This window comes from Lynx canadensis, chromosome E2, assembly GCF_007474595.2.
Source record: "Lynx canadensis isolate LIC74 chromosome E2, mLynCan4.pri.v2, whole genome shotgun sequence".
In the NCBI taxonomy this organism is placed as follows: domain Eukaryota; kingdom Metazoa; phylum Chordata; class Mammalia; order Carnivora; family Felidae; genus Lynx; species Lynx canadensis.
Genome location: NC_044317.1, coordinates 36,494,291 through 36,509,166, shown reverse-complemented (window position 1 = coordinate 36,509,166; position 14,876 = coordinate 36,494,291). Strand labels below are relative to the sequence as shown.

Genomic DNA, 14,876 nt, shown 5'->3' with positions numbered 1-14,876 from the left:
AGAGCCTGACGCGGGGCTCGAACTCCCGGACCGCGAGATCGTGACCTGGCTGAAGTCGGACGCTTAACCGACTGCGCCACCCAGGCGCCCCAAAAGACTCACTTTAGATTTAAAGATACAAATTGGTTGAAAAAAAAAAAAAATGGAGAAAGATATTCCATGCAAACAGTTAACCAAAGAGAGCTGGGGTGGCTATACAAATATCAGACAAAAATAGACTTTAATGTCAGGGTATTGACTGTTGCAAATGATAAAAAGGGACAATGTAGATTGGTAAAAGGGATTCATCAAGAAAATACAATTATAAAAACATATAAATAAATAAAATATCAGAGCCCCAAATTATAAGAAGGAAACACTATCAGAATTTTAAGGGAGAATTAGATATTCTACAATAATGGCTGGAAACTTCAATATCCCACTTTTAATAATGGATACAACAACCAAACAGAAGATAAATAACCAAATGAAAGAATAACACTATAAGTCAACTGGAGGACCTAATAGATACATAAAGAAAATTCCACCTAGCAACAGCAAAATATACATTTTTCTCATGTATAAGGAATTTTGTCCAGGATGGACCATATGTTAGGCCAGCCATATACACACAAAAATCTTAAAAGACTGATATCATACAAAGTTTCTTTTCCAATCACAATGAAGTAAAACTAGGTATCAGTCACAAAATGAAAACTAGAAAATTTGTAAATATGTGGGAATTAAACTACACCCTCTTAACCAACTGGTCAAAGAAGAAATCACAAGGTAAAATTAGATAATACCTGAGACCAAAGAAAATGAAAACACAACATACCAAAATTTATGAGAAGCAATGAAATAGTGCTAAGAAAGAAATTTATAGCTATAAATGCCTACATTAAAAAAGGAGAAAGATCTGGAACCATTAACCTTAAAGGGCCAGAAAAGGAAGAGCAAACTAAACTCAAAGTTCTATGGCTTTGTCAGTAGTACTGAAATTATAAAGAGAGAGAATAGAAAAACTAAAGAAAAAACCAAAAAATGGTTCTTTGACGAGATCAACAAAATTGGCAAACTTTAGTTACAATGATTAAGGAAAAAAAGAAACAGAGATAAAATGACTCAAATTACTAAAATCAGAAATGCAAGTGGAGACATTATTACAGATCTTATAGATATAAAAAGGATTAGAAGAGAATACTAAAACAATTCTACACCAATAAACTACTAATCTAGACGAAATAGACAAATTCCTAGAAACATACATTCTACCAAAATTGAATAAAAACCAAACAGGAAATCTGAACAGATCTCTAACTAGCAAGAATATTGAATCAGTAATCAAACTATTTCCCAACAAAGAAAAGCCCTGCACTGGATGGCCTCACTGATGAATTCTACCAAATGTTTACAGAATGTCAATTCTCAAACTCTTTCAAAAAGCTGAAGAGAAAGGATCACTTCTTACTTATTCTATGGATCAGCATAACCCTGATACCACAGCCAGACAAAGATACTACAAGAAATTAAACTACAGACCAATACCTCTTTATGCATATTGATGCAAAAATTCTCAACAAAATACTAGCACTGAATTCAACAACATATTAAAAGGATTATACACCATGACCAAGTGGGACTTATTCCTGGAACACAAGAACAGTTCCACATACAAAAATCAGTGTAACACCCCACATTAACAGAATGAAGAGGGAAAAAATGACATGATCATCTCAACTGAATCAGAAAAAGCATTTGACAAAATTTCATGATGAAAACACTTAATAAACTAGGGCCAGAAGAAAATTTCCTCAATGTGATAAAGGCCATATATGAAAACCCCACAGCTAACACCACACTCAATGGTGAAAGGTTGAAAGCTTTTCTCTTAAGATCAGAAACAAGACAAGGATGTCTCCTTTCACTTCTATTCAACATAGTACTAGACGTTCTAGCGAGAGCAATTAGGCGAGAAAAGGCAATAAAAAGCATCCAAATGGGACAGGAAAATGTAAAATTATCTGTTTGCAGGTAACATGATCTTATATGTAGAAAACCCTAACAAGATTACACACACACAGACACACACAGAGCTAATCCAGTAAAGTTGTAGGATACAAAAAACAGCATACAAAAGACAAAAGTAAGGAGCATTTCTACACACTAACAATGAAAAACTGGAAAAGAAAATAATTCCTTTATAACAGCATTAAACAAAAAAATTCTTAGGAATAAATGTAACCAAGGAGATGCAAGACCTGAATACTAAAGAGTACAAAGCACTGTTGAAAGAAATTAAAGACAACAAATAAATGGGAAGACATCCTGGGTTCATGGACTGAAAATTTAATATTAAGATGACAATACTAATCAAAAGCAATCCACAGATTCATTATGATTTCTATTAAAAAACAAAAAAACAAAAGTGTTTTCTGAATGTTTTCTTTAAGAGAAGGAAAGAGCTTCTTGGAAATATGGTTGGTTCTAGGGCTGGACCAGGGAAAACACAGTTGAGCCTGGGCCATCTTGTGGTAACAGAAAGTAAGAAAGTGATTTTTTTTTTAAAGGCACATCAAAAGGATAAAGGAGACAACTTGAAGGAGCTCCCAGTGGCCAAAGCTGGGATTCTGAGCAACAAAATAATGTTAGTACTATAATAATTATATATCATATATAATTATATATATAATAATGGCATAAAATAAAAATCCATAAACTCATACTGATATAAATAACAATAGATAAATGAGGGGGAAAAACAGCTCTTTCTCACAGTTTAATTACAATTAATAAGGGTAGAAGGAATAATGGAAACAGAAAACTCCCATTAGGTAAACACTACAGGAATACCTATTACATGAGAAACTAACAACAGTGAGCAAAAGGATATTACATAGTCTCAAAGAGAATTATTAATTAAGATGAAAAAATTAGTAACTTTATAGTGGAGGAACCTGACAGCACGTTAAGCAAGTGACTGAAGTTAATGTCAGACAAATCCAGATTATGTACCCCTGCCTCACTGGTGTGATACACTGAGAAAGATATAATGTGATTTCTGGGGTACTGACAGAAATACGTAACTTCAAAAGAATCCATGAGAAAACATCAGACAAACCTACACTGACAATCAACTAAATAAATGGCCAATGCCCTTCAAAAGTATTAAGGTCATTAAAGACTGAGGAACTGTCACAGATGGAGGACACTAAAGGACAGATGAAAGTAAATGCGATGTGGACATTAATGGGAAAACTAGTGACATGTAGATAAGGTCTATATACTGGTCAATAATACTGAGTCAGTGTTATTTTTCAGTTTTACTACATTATTAGGGGAACCTGAGTGAAAGGCATATGAAAACTCTACTATTTTCATGACGTTCTATATGCTTAAAATTATTTAAAAATAAAAAGTTAGAAAAAAACAGCCTATCTAGATCTTTGATGAGCATGGTTTGGTAGATTCATAATTATTCACCACACTGAATTACTACTACCGATAATTTTTTAAATCTTGAAAGAAGTCTCCACGTTCTGCATTCCCTATCACATTTACACCTTTATACTAAGGTAGTGCTCCAATTTAATGTATTAACATGGTTTTTCACCCAGGACAGTTAATTCCTTGAGAATAGGGGCTAAGACTTAGTTATTTCTATATCCTGTTACTAGTCTTTGCCAAAAGAAAATAGAACTGAATTCTGAATAAATGAAAATTATGTAAAAGATCTCAATGCTATAGGATTTACTTACGCTCCACAAAGGAAGTAAAGAGCATTCTGAACCTGCTTAGCCGACTACCTTCATCTGCCCACATTCGGATCACTCCAACTCCTGTTTTCAGCATGACATCATTGGCCACAGTGCTGCAAAACTTGGCCTTCAGGTTTTCAATAGAACTGCTTCCATCATAAACTGCAACGAAATTTCTCTTGCATTCATTTGAGTGCTCCATTTGATAATCTAGGAACCTCAAATAAATCTGTAACATTAAAACAGAGAAAAACACTGCTTTTGAAAATATAAATTTGAATTTTCTAGTTCTGCTATCCAATCAACATGGTAGACTAGATTACAGTAGCTGACAGATAAACATAAATCTAACAACAGACAAAAGGCTGGGGCCTAAGCAGTTAAAAGACTAAGACACTCTTTGGCCTCTTTCTTTGTCTTAATGGAACTAAGCATTTAAGGAATCTTAAGTTTGTGTTTGATCTATAAAGAGAAGAAACTTTTTGTTCCATGAGGCTCACTGGTTGTCTTAGTTTCCTTATTATGAAAGCAATCTTGTGGTACTGACAGATTGGGAAAATAAAAGAATCCCTCATAACAAATGTAGTTTTTTAAAAGTTTTTCTTCACGTTTTTAAAGCCCAAGTTTAGTAGTAAGGTATATACAACCTGGTTTTTCATGTAACACATCAAAACCATTTTTATATTACCTACACTCTTCATAACCATAAACATTCCCATGATGTCCTGTCATTTATTTACCCTTATTCTATACTGCATATTTAAGTGGCTTTAAAATTTCACCCCATAAATGACAATTTCTAAGGTTTCTGTCAGGAAGATGTAAACTGTAGTACCAAAATAAGCACTATTAGTATTCTAATTTGATTAGCACTCTTTTTCTTGAAATTTTATAGGCAGCTTGCCACCTGGCACTAAGTTCTTAAAATATGCTTGGTCCACTCTTGTTTAAAGATTTCCTTTAGATTGTAGGCTTAGAAGGACTGTGCGCATTAATGTTCAGGTTGCGGGTTTAGAAGGACATTGTGCTTATCTCTAAAATAACTGAATGAAGTAACTATTATTCTTTACAGGCAAGGAGAAAATGAAAACTCAGATAGATTAAGGAATTTGCCCAAAGTTACTCAGGGTGAAGATCTGACCTAGGCTGTACTGACTCTAACATTTGTGTTCTTCCCACTCTCTGGGATGCCCTTCATGCAGGCACAAGCACAGTTCAAAAGACTTGGGGCACCTGGGTGGCTAAACCAGTTAAGCATCTGACTCTTGGTTTCGGCTCAGATCACAATCTCACAGTTCATGGGTTTGAGCCCTGTGTTGGGCTATGCACTGACAGCACAGAGCCTGCTTGGGATTCTCTCTTCCTCTCTCTCTGCCCCTCCCAGCTCTCTCTTGCTCTTAAAATAAATAAACTTAAAAAAAAATAAAAGACTTCATATAACAAAAACGTAATGTCATAGATCTCTTCTCTCTAAAATATCTTGATGGCACAAAACTAAGCAAACAAAAAAATATAGCTCAAAGGGTTAAATTTCGACCAAATAACTTTAGCTTATTTGAAATGACCAGTTTGCTACTTCCAAGAGAATGGTGGAAAATTGGTAACTAAATAGGATCACCATTTCAAAACCTCATAAAACCTTTATAAATGTATTACATATAAGCAATAGGTTTCCTTAAATATATCATTTATTCTCATTAATTCCACTGTTTACATAACCAAAGCATTCTGTCCATGGTTCTGTGGTAGTGAGCAAGTTTCATCAATACAGTAATTATTTGCCTTCCCTATTATACTGTAAGGTCTTCCAATGAGAGAATCATGTGCTAATTATATCTAGTGTAATTCTTGCTCATAGCAAGTAATGAATACATGGCTAGGCTTATAAAACTATGAACTGGTAGAGCTAAATATAAGAAAAACAATAAAGAAGTCTGAGGTATTTAATCTTTTCTGTAATCCAAAGAAACATGGTACTACACAAGACCACAGTAAATGCTCTTTAACTTTTTAAGCTAAAAGTTTTAAGTCCTATGATAATGACATTCTTTTCTGAGTGTAGCAAAATACTGAAATAAGTTTAGTTCAACTAATTTTCAGAAAATATTTCTAACAGTATGAACCTAACAAATTGAAATAGGTGGGAGGGGAGCACATATAACTCTTCTCTCACCCAGACTGCATGACAACAAATCTACTAAATGCTCATCTCTTATCCCACTCCCACACCTTCCCCAGGGAGGTGGAGTTACTTTGATGGTGGGGAGTCTGGTCTCTTTCCCTGGACCACCAAGTAGGAAGCAGTGACCTTAGTGGGTTTCCTCTGCAGATGCAAACTTTCCTTGGGCTGGGATGGTCCAGGCTAGATTTAGGTGGGAAATACAACTGGTGGGTAAGGAACTAGCAAGTCTAATATGACTCTCTCACTAAGCTGCTTCCTCTAGCCTTTGTTGTAATAAAGGAGCTATTTTGAATCTCCACATTCTCAGTGTGGAGGGAAAAGGGGATGCAGTCTACTGGAACTCCTGAAGACTCCAAAAGAAATGCAATGACATCCTCAGAAAGCAACTATGGACATATCTTGGAGGTACTGCATGTTTGGTTCCAGACCACAATCAAGTGAATACTACAATAAATTGAGTCAAATGCATTTTTTGGTTCCCAAAACTGGCATATAAAAGTTGGCTTGCACAGTAGTCTGTTAAGCATGCAATAACATTAAGTCTAAAAAAATGTACATTCCTTAATTCAAAAATACCTTATTGCTAAAAAAGAATGCTAACCAGCATCTGAGCTTTCAGCAAGTCATTATCTTTTTGCTGGTGGAGGATCCTGCCTCAATGTTGATGGCTGCTGAAGGCTGGGGTGACCGTGATATCTTAAAATAAGGCAACAATGAAGTTTGCTGCATCAATTGACTCTTCTCACACAAATGATTTCTCTGCAGCATGCAATACTGTTTGGTAGCATTTTACCCACAGCAGAACTTCTTTTAAAATGGAGTCAATTCTCTCAAACCCTGCCACTACTTTATCAACTAAGTCATGTAATATTGTGAATCCTCTGTTGCCGTTTCAAGAATCTTCACTGTATCTTCACGAGGAAGAGATTCCATCTCAAGAAACCACTTTCTTGCTCATCTTAAGAAGCAACTCATCTGTTAAAGTTCTATCATGAGTTGCAGAGATTCAGTCCCACCTCTAGGTTCCACTTCTAATTCTAGTTCTCTTGCTGTTTCCACATTTGTAGATACTTCTTCCCTGAAGTCTTGGATCTTTAATTTGTAAAAAATGCAGTAAAATGAAGTATGCCTGTATAGCATTCCAGATCAAAAGGAGACCCTTGATAATAGGCAGTACAACTACTGACATTAGATCCTTATCTTATAGTTGACATAAAATCAATCCTTAAATGTTAAAACCAAAGCACACAGATCAAAATACATAAGTGTAGTTCTACAACCTATGGTTAGGAAAGTTTATTAAAAACAAACATAGAAGACACAAAGTATAAACCATAAAGATAAAAATAATCAATTTTACTACATTAAATAAATGGACTTCCAGAACCACCCAAGATGAAACAGTATGGCTTAACTAAAAATTCAGAATAAAATGTGAAAAGCAACTACATGAAAATTCTGGAAAGTAAAAGATGGGCCTTGAAGGAAGTCAAACTTGAATGACCCATAAAGGAGGTGAGATTCAGTTTTTTCTTTCTCCTTTGTGTCCTGGGCGGATTCATGGAACTCACAGCAAAAAACAGACAATGAACTCAGAGAAAGCACTCCAGCCAGAAGACTGAGAAATTGGGACGAGGGGTGTGTGTGTGTGTGTGTCTGGTTTGTTTTTCCCACTCTACCAGCTCTGCCCAGGGTAAGCACCAGTCACAGATTTGCATGCAGCAGCTACAGCAGCAACTGAAACCCCAAGAGAAATCCCATCTCCTGAACTAGCAGAACTAAGAAAAGGATATGATGATGTCAATAGAGTGTGGAGGGAGTTCCCCCACCCCATTTTTCCCCCTCTCTCTCTCTTAGTCACTCAAAACTCACAGGTCAGGAGGCAGAAACACTGAAGAAACTTCTTTTCGGCCACCAGAGGAAATGAGAAAAGGAAACGTTATCTGGAGAATGTGAAGGAGTCTTGGAGAGCAGAGAACTAAAGAAAAAGCACTAATTCTGGCTTCCCTACATATTCATGGCATACCTATCTGGCTTACCTGCGTATTCATGAAACAGAACTAAAGAAACATGACAAAGATGTTGAGAAACCAAATTCAAGTACCTGAGCAGGACATCCCCTGGGTAAGCCTCCACAGCACAGCAAAGGCCCCAAAAACTCAACAAATGCTGGAACCACCACCCACACAAAATGACATGGTACATGCAATCTGAATCTAACTGGGTAGACTGTCTGACAAAAATAAAATAAATAATAACAAAAGCCAACATTTTCCAGGTATTTTTAACAGGACCCAGAGTCTCACAATGACACAATTGACAATATCCAAGACATAATAAAAAATTACATATAAAGACCCAGGAAATGGGATTAATTCTGAAATGAAAAAATAGTCAACAGATCTCAATCCTAACAGGATCCAGATATTGGAACTGTCAATGCCTTTATTTTTTTTTTAATTTTTTTTTAACATTTATTTATTTTTGAGACAGAGAGAGACAGAGCATGAAGAGGGGAGGGGCAGATAGAGAGGGAGACACAGAATCTGAAACAGGCTCCAGGCTCTGAGCTGTCAGCACAGAGCTGACGTGGGGCTCGAACTCACGGACCGCGAGATCATGACCTGAGCCGAAGTCGGACGCTTAACCGACCAAGCCACCCAGGCGCCCCTTTTTTTTTTTAGTTTTTAAAAATTTTTTTTGTCAACGCCTTTAAAGCAACAATATAAACATGCTCTGTGAGGTAAAGGCAAACGCTAAAGGAGTAGACAGATTATAGGAGAGAAATAGAAATTATTAAAGAACCAAGTGGAAACCTTAGAACTGAAATTGAAAAATATAATGTCTGAAACTAAAAAAAAAGAATCCACTGTATGGGCCCAATAGGAGAATGGGGATGGCAGAGTGAAGTCAGTAAACTGGAAGAGGACTCCTGAGAATCTGAGATACTGAGTAAAAAGGGTTGAGAACATATGAACAGAGCCTCAGGGACTTGTGGAACAATTTCAAAAGGCTTAAAATTCATGTCCCTTAAGTCTCAGGAGAAGAGATTCTTACAGAAAAAAATATTTGAAGAAATAATTGCTAAAACTGTCCCAAGTTTAGTGAAAGACAAAAATTTAGATTCAAAAAGCTCAGCAAACATAAAACAGGATAAAAGCAAACAAAAACCAAGGCCTACACACATCAAAAATCAAAATCAAAGACTTGAGAACTGACAGAGAAAAATTATGCATTTTGTAGAAGGGAACAATTTGAATGGCTGTGGATTGCTCTTCAGAAATCAGTGCCAAAGGCAGTCCATCAAAATTTTTAAATGTTGAAAAAGAGAACCTGTAAACTTTAGAATTTTATATACAGCAAACATGTTCTTTCAGGAACGAGGGCAAATAACACACCCGGGTGAAGATGTAAGAGACTCAGAGTTTGCTGTATACAGACCTGCTATAAAAGAAATGCTAAAGGAAGTTATTTATTTATTTATTTATTTATTTATTTATTTATTTATTTGAGACACAGAACGAACAAGCAGGAGAGGGGCAGAGATAGAGGGGGACAGAAGATCGGAAGTGGACTTTCTACTGTCAGCAGGTGCAGGGTTCAAACTCACAAGAAGGAACTCATGAACCTTGAGATCATGACCTGAGCCAGAAGTTGGACACACAACGGACCAAGCCACCCAGGCACCCCTAAAGGAAGTTCTTAGGTAAAAGAGAAAGGCTACTAGAATGAATCCTAGAACTTTATGAATGAAAGGAAGCAGATATGGTAAAATATCTGGATAAATATAAACCATCAAGAATAAAAAAAAAAGAGGATGGGGCGCCTGAGTGGCTCAGCTGGCTAAGAATCTGACTCTGGATATTAGCTCAGGTCATGATCTCATGGTTCATGCATGGATTTAAGCCCTGCGTCAGCCTCTGTGCTGACAGTGCAGAGCCTCCTTGGGATTCTCTCACTCCCTCTCAAAATAAATAAGCTTAAAAAGAAAAAGAAAGAAAAAAAGAGAATATCACTACAGACCCTACCAACATTAAGAAGACTGAAAAAAGGGGGTGCCTCACTGGCTTAGTTGGTGGGGCATACATCTCTTGATCTTGGGGTTGTAAGTTCGACCCCATGTTGAGTGTAGAGATTACTTAGAAATAAAATCTTTCAAACAAAACAGTAAAAAAAATACAGTAAACAGTTCTATGCCCCCAAATCAGATGACTCAGATGAAATGGACAAATTCCTTAAAAGGGACAAACTGCCCAAACACTTCTAAGAAAAATATGTAACCTGAATGGCCATATCATTTATCAAAAATAATGAATTCATAGTTAAAAACCTTACAAAAAAAGCTCCAGGCCTAGGTGAATTCACGGTTAAATTATACCAACCATGCAAGGAAAAAGTTATGCCAATTCTTTTACCAAAGACATAAGGAAACTACTGATCAGTATTTCTGCTGTCATACTTTGTTTTATAATAAAATATATATATTTCATCTTCATCTCTGTTTCTGGCTCAGAGCTCCCAAAACCCTTGGAATTTCCTGAGCAATAGGAGCAATGGGAGGATCTTTTGTTGTATTTGGTCTCTTGTCCTCAGTTCCTGAAAATGTTCTAGAGCCATAAAGTTGAAATGGGTGTCTTTCAACAATTATTTATGTTAGTGAGGTAACTTTTGGAAATCCCCAAAAGATGGGGGCTGGTCACTGGGGTAAATAACCATGAATTGAGGGTTTACACTTTCAGTTCCACCCCAACTTCTAGGGAGAAGAGAGGGCCAGGGCTGACAGCCGATGATTTAATTAGCCATGCTTATGTAATAAGGCCTCCATAAAAAAACTCAAAAGGAAAAGGTTTCAAGAGCTTTCAAGTTGGTGAACCAGAATGTTTCCATATGCCATTGTGCTAAACCCCATACTCCATGGGTACAGAAGCTCCTTTGTTCAGGACCTCACCTGTATTTTTTCATCTAGCTGTTGATTCTTATCCTTTAATATGCTCTGTAATTAACTGGCAACTTAAGTAAGCAAACTGGTTTCCTGAGTTTTCTAAGTGGCTCTAGCAAATTAATCAAACTCAAGAAGGGGCTCATAGAAACCTCTGATTTATAACCAGTTGGTCAGAAGCACAGGTGACAACCTGGATATAAGAATGGCATCTGAAGTGGAGGCCAGACTTGTGGGACTGAGCCCCTAACCTTAGGAATCTGATGCCATCTCAGGGTAGATACTGTCAGAACTGAGTTGAATCACTGGACACCCAGTTGGTGTCTGAGAATTGCTTGGTGGTATAAGGGAAAAAAGCCCACAGTTGGAAATGGTATCAGAACCATCACTCCAGAAAATAGATGCAAAAATCCTCAATAAAATATTAGCTAATCTAATCCAGCAACATAGAAAAATGGTAATACTTTTACATAATCACAACCAAATATGGTTCATCCCAGGTATCCAAGGCTGGTTTAAATTATGAAGAATCAATATAAGTCTCCATTATAAACAGACTAAAAGAGAGAAGATACATGATCACTTTAATCTGTTAATCAACATCCATTCATGATGAAAATCTTAGAAAAACAGCAGAACTTCTGTAATCTGGTAAAGGGTATCTACAAAAACCCAGAGCTCACACCATACTTAATGGTGAAAACCTGAATGCTTTCCCCCTCAAAATCAATAACAAGGTAACTCCCATTCAGCACCATACTGGAAGCTGTAGAGTGCCAGAGTGTAGACTTTGAAGCTCCAATAATCAAAACAGTGTGGAACTGACAAAAGGATAGACACACAGATCCATGAAACAGAACAGAGCCCAGAAATAGATTCTTACAAATGAAGTTATTATTATTCTTTTAACGGAGGTACAAAAGCAATAATGGAGAAAGGATAGTCTTCAACAAATGGTGCTGGAAAAGTCAGACATCCATAAGCGAAAGAAAGAGAAAGAAAGAGAAAGAAAGAAAGAAAGAAAGAAAGAAAGAAAGAAAGAAAGAAAGAAAGAAAGAAAGAAGAAAGAAAGAAAGAAGAAAGAAAGAAAGAAAAAAAAGAAAGAAAGAAAGAAAGAAAGAAAGAAAGAGAAAAAGAAAACAAACCTTGGGCTATACACAATACCTTATACAAAAATTAACTCAAAATGGGTCATAAAAATATAAAATTATATAACTTTCAGACGTAAATATAGGAAAAAAATTATGACTTTGGGGCAGGCAAAGAGTTCTTAGATACATTAAAGGAAAATTCATTAAAAAATGAATAATTTGACTGCATTAAACTTTTTCTCTGTGAAAGACACTGTTGAGTAAAAAGAGCCACCAACTGAGAGAAAATATTTGTATATCACTTGCCAAAAGACTTAACCCAGAACTCAAAAGTGAATAGTAAGAAAACTACTCAATCTTAAAATGGGCATAGCCAACACCACTAAAGATTTAGACATTGCAAATTTGCAAATTAAAACCCATAGCATTATATCTTCATTAGAGTAACTATAAAAAAAAAAAAACAGCTGATAATACCAAGTGCTTAGAACTTACGTAGAGCAATTGAAAATCTGGTAACATTCCTTGTGGAAAGAAACGCAAAACAATATAACCACTCTGGAAAACAGCTTGCTGGTTTCTTATAAAGCTACCATGTGAATCAGCAGTCTCCTGGATGAATATCCAGAAAAATTAAAAACGTGTCTACACAAAACAGCCTGTACAGAAATGTGTATAGAAGTTTTATCAATAATAAAAAAAACTGGAAACAGTCCCCATGTTCTTCAGCTGTTAAGAATAAACTATAGTATATCCACATCATAAAATCTGTTCATCAATAAAAGAAATGAACTACTGGTACATGCAATAACAGAAGAATCTCAAGCGCATCATACTAAACAAAAGAATTCAGACTCATACATACTGTGTGATTCTAATTATAGGACGTTTGGAAATGGTAAAACTATAGAACAATAAAAGATAATTAGTTGCCAGGGATCGAGATTAAAGACGGGTTTTGACTGCAAAGGAAGAGACCAAGATAATTTCATTGGGGTAATGGAATGGTTCTTGATTATGGTGGCTGTCAAATGACTCTAAGCATCTGTCAAAAAATTTGACTGTATGTTTCTTGATATGACCAAGTGTCAGCAAGGATTGAGTAATGAAAATACTCTTAAAAGAATAAATTGCCACTAACACTTTGGCAGCCTTTGGCATGCTCTGGTAAAGCTAAAGATGGTCATGTCCTACAACACAAAACTACACTTCTAGCTATATAACCAAATGAAGTCATCATACATGGGCATAATGAAAATACAAAAAAGTTTATAGCAGTATTATTTAATATATTAAAATGTGAAAGCAAATTAAATGTCTAAAAAGAGAACGGTGATTTATTTCTACAATTGATAAAAAATTTAAAAATATACAGAATAGTATATATTTTTATAGTACATAAATATGAAAATACAAAATTGTATAGAAATTATAAAACTCGAACTCAGGGTATGTAGGAAAGCTAAAGGGAACAGATGAGGCTTCCTCTATACCTGTAATAGTTTTTATTTTTTAATGTGACAATATTTAATAATTATTTAAATGTTTAAGAAATTAGGGTTGCCTGGGTGGCTCAGTTGAGTGTCTGACCCTTAATTTCGGCTCAGGTCATGATCCCAGGGTTGTGGGATTGAGCCCCGTGTCAGGCTCTGCACTGAGTGTGGAGCCTGCTTAAGATTCTTTCTCCCTTTGCCCCTCTCCCAGTCTTGCACATGTACTCTCTTTTAAAAAGGTAAAAAATAAATGTTTAAGAAATTAATATTTCTTAGACCTTGTCTTTGAAGTACTTCATGAAGAAATAATTCGAGATTCATAAATTTTTAGGAGTGTTATTTGGAATACTGAATATTGGAGAATGTTACTTTTTCAAAACAATTTTTTAATGTTTATTTTTTTATTTATTTATTTTTTTAAAATGTTTTATTTATTTTTCAGACAGGGAGAGACAGAGCATGAACAGGGGAGGGTCAGAGAGAGGGAGACATAGAATCTGAAACAGGCTCCAGGCCCTGAGCTGTCAGCACAGAGCCCGACGCGGGGCTCGAACTCACAGACCGCGAGATTATGACCTGAGCCGAAGTCGGACGCTTAACCGACTGAGCCACCCAGGCGCCCCTAATGTTTATTTTTGAGAGAGAGTGAGCAAGGAGGGGAGGGGCAGACAGAGAGGGAAACAGAGAAATCTGAAGCAGGCTCCATGCTGTCAACGCAAAGCCTGATGTGGAGCCTGAACTCACGAACGGTGAGAGCATGACCTGAGCTGAAGTCCAACACTCAACCTCCTGAGGCAGCAGGGTGGCTCAGGTAGTTAAGTGTCGGACTTCAGCTCAGGTCATGCTTTCACTGTTCTGTGGGTTCAAGCCCTGTGTCAGGCTCTGTGCTGACAGCTCAGAGCCTGAAGCCTGCTTCAGATTCTGTGTCTCCCTCTTTTTGTCCCTCCCCTGCTCACACTGTGTCCCTCTCTCTCTCAAAAATAAACATTAAAAGAAAAAATAAATAAAATTGTGTTAAACTAAATGACTAAACAGATGATATAAGAAAGTTAAAGGAAAACATGTTAAAGACCACCCTAACCCATGAATACTCAATATGGAGTAAACTAGTTAATGGGTGATGTTTCAGAAAAATCCACTTATAAAAATATATACAAAAGAAGTGTGCAAGTAGTGTTCCAGTCCATTGTTCTCAGTGGCCTTTCCACAAAAAGAGAGGCATACCTTATTTCATCTTGCTTCACAGATACTGCATTTTTTTTTTAACATATTCAAAGTTTTTGGCAACCCTGCATCAAGCAAGTCTATCAGTGCCATTTTTCCAACAGCATTTGCTCATTTTTGTCTCTCTGGATCACACTTGGTAATTCTCACACTATTTCAAACTTTGGTATTATTGTATTTGAATTGCAACCATCTCATGATAAAACTCTA

At 36.2% G+C, this 14,876-nt stretch overlaps 1 protein-coding gene across 2 annotated transcripts in view; it reads right to left on the bottom strand.

Moving 5' to 3' along the window:
- NETO2 (neuropilin and tolloid like 2) overlaps positions 1–14,876 on the bottom strand; it is a 55,956-nt gene that overhangs the window by 15,047 nt on the left and 26,033 nt on the right. For both annotated transcript variants that reach the window (XM_030299452.1, XM_030299451.1), the window contains exon 7: positions 3,738–3,966. In XM_030299452.1, the coding sequence (XP_030155312.1) occupies positions 3,738–3,966 (229 nt within the window). The remainder of the gene's footprint in view (positions 1–3,737; positions 3,967–14,876) is intronic.